A 6,792-nucleotide genomic window follows, 5' to 3' on the forward strand; every position below is an offset into this window, starting at 1 on the left:
TATATGTTTATGTGTTTGTATATAAGTATCTGTTGAAGGACTTTGTTTCCATAAAATACTTCAGAAAGAAAAAAAAAATGTACGTTGAGTTTGGAGTTTTGTTTGTTTGTTTTTTTAAATTGGGAGGGTAAAGATACAAACTTCTGCTGAAGCAGTTTTGCGAACAAGATCCTCCAGGAGAAAGAGATTTAAAAGCAGTGCTTTAGTGGCTTGTTCTGCCTGAACACAGATGTTACTCCAACTGCCATCAGTGTCAATTGTTACTGGTTCAGCTTCATAACCTTTCCCTGTTAAGCACTAGAACAGAGTCATTTCCCCTATATGGGGTCACTGTAATCCTCTCCAGTTCCACCTTAGTAGCTGTATTGTGTTCATATCTGTGATGCAGATGTCTATCCTGAGCTGTAGTTGAGTACATCCCACTAATCAAATGCTCTCCAAATCCTGTATAAACAAAGATGCTTTGTTTTATATTTTATGGATTTTGGACAACATCTGCTAGAACGTATCCTGTGGTGCCTGGCAGAGATAAAGCTGCTACCACTCTTTGGGAGAGCCCTTCGCAAGGTTTAGTGTCCTTGGTCTTCCTCCTGGCTCTGCTCCGCTGCCATGCTCCCAAAAACCTTGCTCTTCCCTTGGTGAGATGAACTCCCCAGCTCCTCACTTGTGGCTCTTTTCTTGGTACAGGTACAAACCCTGTGAGAAGCTGAAGGTGAATTTCGGGACACCGGAGTTCCTGGCTCCCGAAGTGGTGAACTACGACTTTGTTTCCTTCCCCACGGACATGTGGAGCGTGGGTGTCATCACGTACATGCTGTGAGTGGCCCTGCCAGGGGTCGTGTGGTGGCTCTGAGGGCCCTACAGGGCAGGAATGCAGCAGCCACTGAGCCCATCTGGCTGTGACTCCTCCTAATTAATTCTGTTCAACCCCCCAGCTTTTCATACAGAGGCACCTCGCTGTGTGTCCAGAGTGTCTAAACAGCAAATGATCCTTTTGATAAATATGTAAATGTTCTTCTCCCTTATCATCTTATTCAGCAAAGTAAAATGGGTCAGGTCTTTTTTTTTAACCCTGAAAAGTTGCCCAAAATATGTGAGAATTTAAATTTTGATTGTGTTTTTGAGGACTTGAATTAATTTTTAAATTTGTAATCTGATAATTTAATGATCTTAGACTTGGTGTGCATCTGCACAGGAGAATTAATATTGTCTGTGTTAGGCCATGGGTCTAAGAAATGACCTGTCATGAACAGGGCTAAAACTTTTCTCTGATATCTGGATGGCAACCATGGACAGCTTGTCTGTCCAAAGTCTCCACCTTTTGATAAGCTTGTTTTGCATCCCAGAATCTTTCACATATGTTTTCTGTGAACTGGATAAATTACTGGTTTAAATTTGTATGTTAGCCAAAACCCAACTGAATGAAGTAATAGATGATGGAAGCAATAAATCTGGGCTTAGAGGCTAATTGTAAAAAGTAATCTATTGTTCAGAATTCTGTTTAATTCAACCCACATATGGGTACGGGCCCTGATTTGGGAAAGCTCTTGAGTCCCTCTAGCTTTTCTAGCTGGGAAGACACTGAAGGATGTACCTAAATCCTCACTGAATCCATTCCTTGGGGTTCTATTAATGTTGCTCCCTGACCTGAGTGAACTGCTAGGGGGTAATGCTGAATTTATTGCCCCAGACTGTTGCCTTATCATGGCAGGGACTGAGAAGTGGAATCCTCCATAGCTGAGAGGAGCCTTTCCCCCTCATAACATAACAACAGTAATAAAGCAGAGGATTCATAGAAGGAAAAAACACATCTTGCATATGATAACTGCTCTTCTCCCCTCCCCTTCTTTCTTTTTTTAAGGCTTAGTGGCCTGTCCCCATTCCTGGGAGAGACTGATGCAGAGACAATGAATTATGTAGTCAATTGCAGCTGGGATTTTGATGCAGAAGCATTTGAACAGCTCTCGGAGGAAGCCAAAGACTTTATTTCCAGACTACTTGTGAAGGAGAAAAGGTACCGCTGTGTCTGATTGTGGGGACAGTAGCACCAATGATACTAAATTCCTACCAAGCAGCTGTTTGGATTGTAGCCAACAATGACAACTTACTATGTGACATTTTTGTGTGCTGTCTCTGGGCTTGCTGGGCAGTTCCTCAGTGATTCAGAAGCCCTTGTTTTAAAGGAAAGTGTCCATGTACCCTGACTGAGGAAAGCTGCTTTTCACAGTAGCATCAATACAGGCAGAACACTGAGAATCTGGAAGAATTTGCAGTATAGGAATCGGTCTCTAAAGCTCTTGCTTCTCTGAGCAAAAACTATTTCTATTGTTAGCTTGGACTGTCACAAATTGCAAAAATGCCGCTTGAATGCCATGGAGGATAAATGGAAGCTGCAGCTGTGAGAATGTGCATTGTTCTCTTCTTAAGTGGTCTACAGGCTTTTGGGAGATATTAGGGAGTGTTTGGGACTTAACTCTGCATGTGGCTTCTCATTCTTGGCTCCACTGTTAGAAAAAGTGATTGCACATATGAAACAAAGAAGCGAATGAGGATGATATTGATGTCAGACCACGACTGGGGGGTTGGCTGGGTGGAGAAATTTTTCTCTTGCTGAGTACTGACACAAAACTAATCAAACCAGGAAATGATGCATACAGTAAAACAGATTGTGTGTTTGAGGGGAATTCAAAGGAGTGCTTAGAATATTAACAACTTTCTGATCATTGCCTAAATCAGACAAATCAGTTCTAGTACTAATTACATTTTAAACAATAGGTTCCTATGAAAAGCAAAGAATTAACTGAAATTTAGCATATTGCCAGCAGGAGAAATGTAAGGATTTCTTCTCAGACTGTGATGATGATTTGCTGTGATACTGTAAACTTTGCTTTGGAGTCTTCAATTTTTCTGTGCAATGGGATTAGGGTCTCCAGAGGGACACTCTGCAAGGTCTGGTTAGAAGCTGTGAATGAAACGAGCATGTGAGAGAAGAGTGTTATCAGTGAGTTGCAGAGAGCAGTGATTAGTTGGCCCAGTTGTTCACAAAGTGTGGCAGCCCCTGCTCTCCTGCAGACCAGGCACCTTTGCCCCACTGGGACAGTGGGTCTGGCCTTGTGCAAGATCTGCAGCCCCCTCCCCTGACTGCTGAAATCGGGGTGAGCAGGCAGGAGTTGTCTTCTCATCATCTCAGTGACAGCTCAGACAGAGCTCAGGAGTTGGGCATAGGCTTTTGATTTGAAAAAAGGCAAATTAAACTTTTTTCTCAACATCTGTACCTCAAGATTTCTACTATTACCATATATTTCTCAAAGCTTTTAGGATAGCCTCTGGCATTTTGGCCCATTTTTGGATGTCAGGATATAAAGTATGCTTAGCTTCATCCAAGTTTAGGGTGAATAGACAATTGTGCTTTTTAAATATGAGGCACAGAATGGGCTTGTGCTGTCAGGGCAGACAGGTAACACCACAAACGTTATTCTTCTGTTAGCAAAGTTCTGAATTTGCATCATAAAATGATACATTACCTCATGAACTTAACCACAGCTCAACCAAGCCACTGCAGAGCCACCAGCATCCCACTCGCCCCTCCTGCTGGAGAGTGCAGGATGCCATTAGGATCCCATGCACGGGCATGAACAGCATTTTCACTGTGTTCATTCATTTGAGGCAGTTTCCTTATCACTAATAAAGAGGGGCTCAGGGCAGTGAGGAAATGAGCAAAGGGGGCTGGGTTTTCACGGCAGATCCCTCCCCTGCAGCTGCCGGATGAGCGCGACGCAGTGTCTGAAGCACGAGTGGCTCAACAACCTCCCTGCCAAGGCCCAGAAGTCCAAGCTCCGCCTGAAGTCCCAGCTGCTGCTGCAGAGTTACATGGCCCACAGGAAATGGAAGGTAAATACACAAAGGCTGGCAAATCTGCTTCCACAGGGAACATCAGCACAACACAGGCAGAGCCATTCCCTCCCCTTGTGTGTGGGCTCACTGTGCCCACAGGCTTCTTGATTGTAAATACCAGTTGTGAAGTCTATTTTTACCTGGAAGTTGTTTTGTCCTGCAGAAGGATATTGCTTCTGTTTCTAGCAAGTTTGGTTTCAATTTTCACTCTTTCTGATTGGTGTTTAGAAGTTTAGAAAGATATACTTTCTTTCTACATGTTCAGAGGCTTCTGATGCTGCCTTATATTAAATGTTCATTCTCTTTATACTCTTTCCATTGGTAACAGTTGCATGGATCTGTTGTCACTATGGAGTAGGGATACAACTTTAGGCAGTTTGTGCCTCCCACTGCAGAATAGAAGTGTGGGAGAGAGAAAAAAAAATTAGGCTTACACCCATTGAGAGAACTCTTCAGGATCTTTCTGATGACCCCAGGCTCCTTCTGAACTAAGTTTTTATGAAGTGAAAGATAATAATTTGTGTTTGAGTCTCTATTTGATTGTAGATAATTGATCCTAAAAGGTGAACACAGTGATCTTGTTAAAAAGAATTGTAAGGCAAACTCAGTGACGACCATTTCCTTCTCTTCTGTCATTGGGAAGTTGCAATTCCTTGCCAAGGAGTTAAACCAGAGGCTTACACTTCATTCAGTCCTGCACTGCAACTGCTTGGTGGCAAAGTTCTGCACTTGCATTTTAAAGATGACATAATCTAAAGACCTATCACTATACAATTCCTAATACAACTGAAGAACCTCACAGCCCCAGCTGCTGTGCAGGAACCACTGCAACCCACACAAGCTGGGGGTCACTAGAAGGAAATGGATTTACCTGGAAGAAAAATCCCTGTCAGCTGCAGCAAAGTTCCTTTGCCTCGGTTGTGCTCACACTTGGACTGTTCTGTTCTGTTCACAGAAACACTTCTATGTGGTGGCTGCTGCTAACAGGCTGAAGAGATTTCAGAGTATGTCTGTCAAGCTCGCGTGAGCTTGTGTGACAGCTCCACCGCTCTTGGAGATGGACATGAAGCTGTGGAAGGAGGACTCAAGTGTCTCCAGTGATTTCTATCCCTGTTTTATAACATAAAGTTTTGGGACTGTCTTCCTCAATTATCTGGTGTGTTAGTGCTACGGTTCCAGAAGTGCCTTAAGGAAGAGGCACAAGATTTCTAAAAGCAGAAGCTACTTTGTTTGTTTTTACAAGTTTTTAGTTGTTCTATATAGCGGAGGAAAATCGTGGCTGTTACAGGGGCTGACTTCTTGCTGAAGGCTTTGATTCTGCAGAGTATTGGTGTGTTAATAGCAGAAAACCCCTGGCAGTTTTCTGGTCTCTCACACCAAGCATGGGATCTCTAAAGACTTTCTTCCTGACTGATGTATGTATGTTACCAGCTTTAGAGAACTGCCACAAGAGTGGCACAACTTGTCCCTCAGGTGTTTGTTACTTAAAACAAAAGATACAAGCATTGTTATCTTATCTATTTCTTTCAAAAAGGTAATTTCCCCACAACATGAAGATGCTTCAGTGCAACTCCAGCTTGGATGGTTTTGGTTTTGTTTTGCTACTGTTCTACTCTCTCCTTTAAAAAATAGTCACTGCATAGTTAGGAACTGATTTGAAGCAAATTAATTTGGTCCTTTGCTGCTGTTTGTTATGGCAAGTTGAATTGAGATAAACTGATTGAACTTCTGGAAGGAGATATGTGAAACTGCCATGAATACAAATCACCTAATGACTGTTGGGTCTATGCAGAAAGATCTCATGTTGTAGAGAAAAGGAGATTTCCAGAGATTTTATGTTTTTAAAACTTGTAAGTGCTTTTCATTGTCTGTGACTGCAGCACTTAAGTTGCTAAGTTTTAGTCTGAGGATTTGTTTCTCCTCTCTGGAAATTTTAGTGAAGTCTGAGAAGCTGGTATGGTGTGACATGCAAAACAGGTGTCATTTCTAATAGGTTCAGTGACAGGGAAACAGTGTTGCCAGACTCTGCCTTTAGTCCAGTTAGGAGGTTGAAGCCCTTTTTTTCCCCCCCTCACCTTGCTCTTGAACATTAAACCTTCTCTTCACAATATTAACTTATTTTGGATTTTAAACTCTTTTGTGTAGAGTGGGAGCCACTTACCATCTCTCAGATAAAAGTATAACATTATTTATTAAACCTGTGGTTTCCTGTTCTGGATTCTGCAAAACTCAGTGTGAACTGGATGCCTTCTAGGAAAAATGGAAACTAATACTACTAGAAGTAGCTTTCCATCAAAGGCACCTATAAAGCTCCTTTGAACTTTACGGACTTTAACATCCCTTGAATTTACAGAAGTGTTGGTTGCTAATGATGAGGTTTGTAAGACTGGCTTACCCCAGTCTAGCTATCTTTTCCACTCAAGTGCTTCTCACTTTGCATAGTCCCGACTTCTGCAGCATTTCCAGAATTGGGACAGAGAAGAATCTTGATAATTTATCACCTTCTATGAAGGCCCATTTTTGTTCATGTTTTCCTTCCACAGTGTTTCTGCATGCTGAATGTCATTGTATTCATTGGTCTGTATATTTCTGAATTAATACTAATAAATTTCATGAAAGTGGAACAAGCCTATTCATCAACTTTGGTTTAAGCCCTGCTGCCAAACACACCTGAAAGTATTTCTGGGTAGGTCCAGAGATACAGCCCAGGCAGAAAATATGCAAGAGAAAGGAACACAGACCTCTTCTCTAAGCTTATGACTGCAAGGCACAAAAAAACCTGTTACCCAGTCCTTTTCCCCTGGAGATCTTCCTTCTTAAGGCACAGGCATCTCCTCCGTGTTTTCTATTTTGCATTCCAACTATGTGTACCAAGAACATGATATCATAAGACAAAGC

General features: G+C 42.2%; 1 protein-coding gene across 4 annotated transcripts in view; it reads left to right on the forward strand.

Annotated features, from left to right (window-relative positions):
* MYLK3 (myosin light chain kinase 3) overlaps positions 1-6,518 on the forward strand; it is a 32,458-nt gene extending 25,940 nt beyond the window's left edge. For all 4 annotated transcript variants that reach the window (XM_048316673.1, XM_048316674.1, XM_048316670.1 and 1 more), the window contains 4 exons: positions 688-816; positions 1,862-2,014; positions 3,759-3,891; positions 4,850-6,518. In XM_048316673.1, the coding sequence (XP_048172630.1) occupies positions 688-816; positions 1,862-2,014; positions 3,759-3,891; positions 4,850-4,921 (487 nt within the window). In that variant the 3' untranslated portion in view covers positions 4,922-6,518. The remainder of the gene's footprint in view (positions 1-687; positions 817-1,861; positions 2,015-3,758; positions 3,892-4,849) is intronic.
* Positions 6,519-6,792: the final 274 nt, after the last annotated feature.

The sequence above is a fragment of the Corvus hawaiiensis genome, chromosome 12 (genome assembly GCF_020740725.1).
Source record: "Corvus hawaiiensis isolate bCorHaw1 chromosome 12, bCorHaw1.pri.cur, whole genome shotgun sequence".
In the NCBI taxonomy this organism is placed as follows: Eukaryota; Metazoa; Chordata; class Aves; order Passeriformes; family Corvidae; genus Corvus; species Corvus hawaiiensis.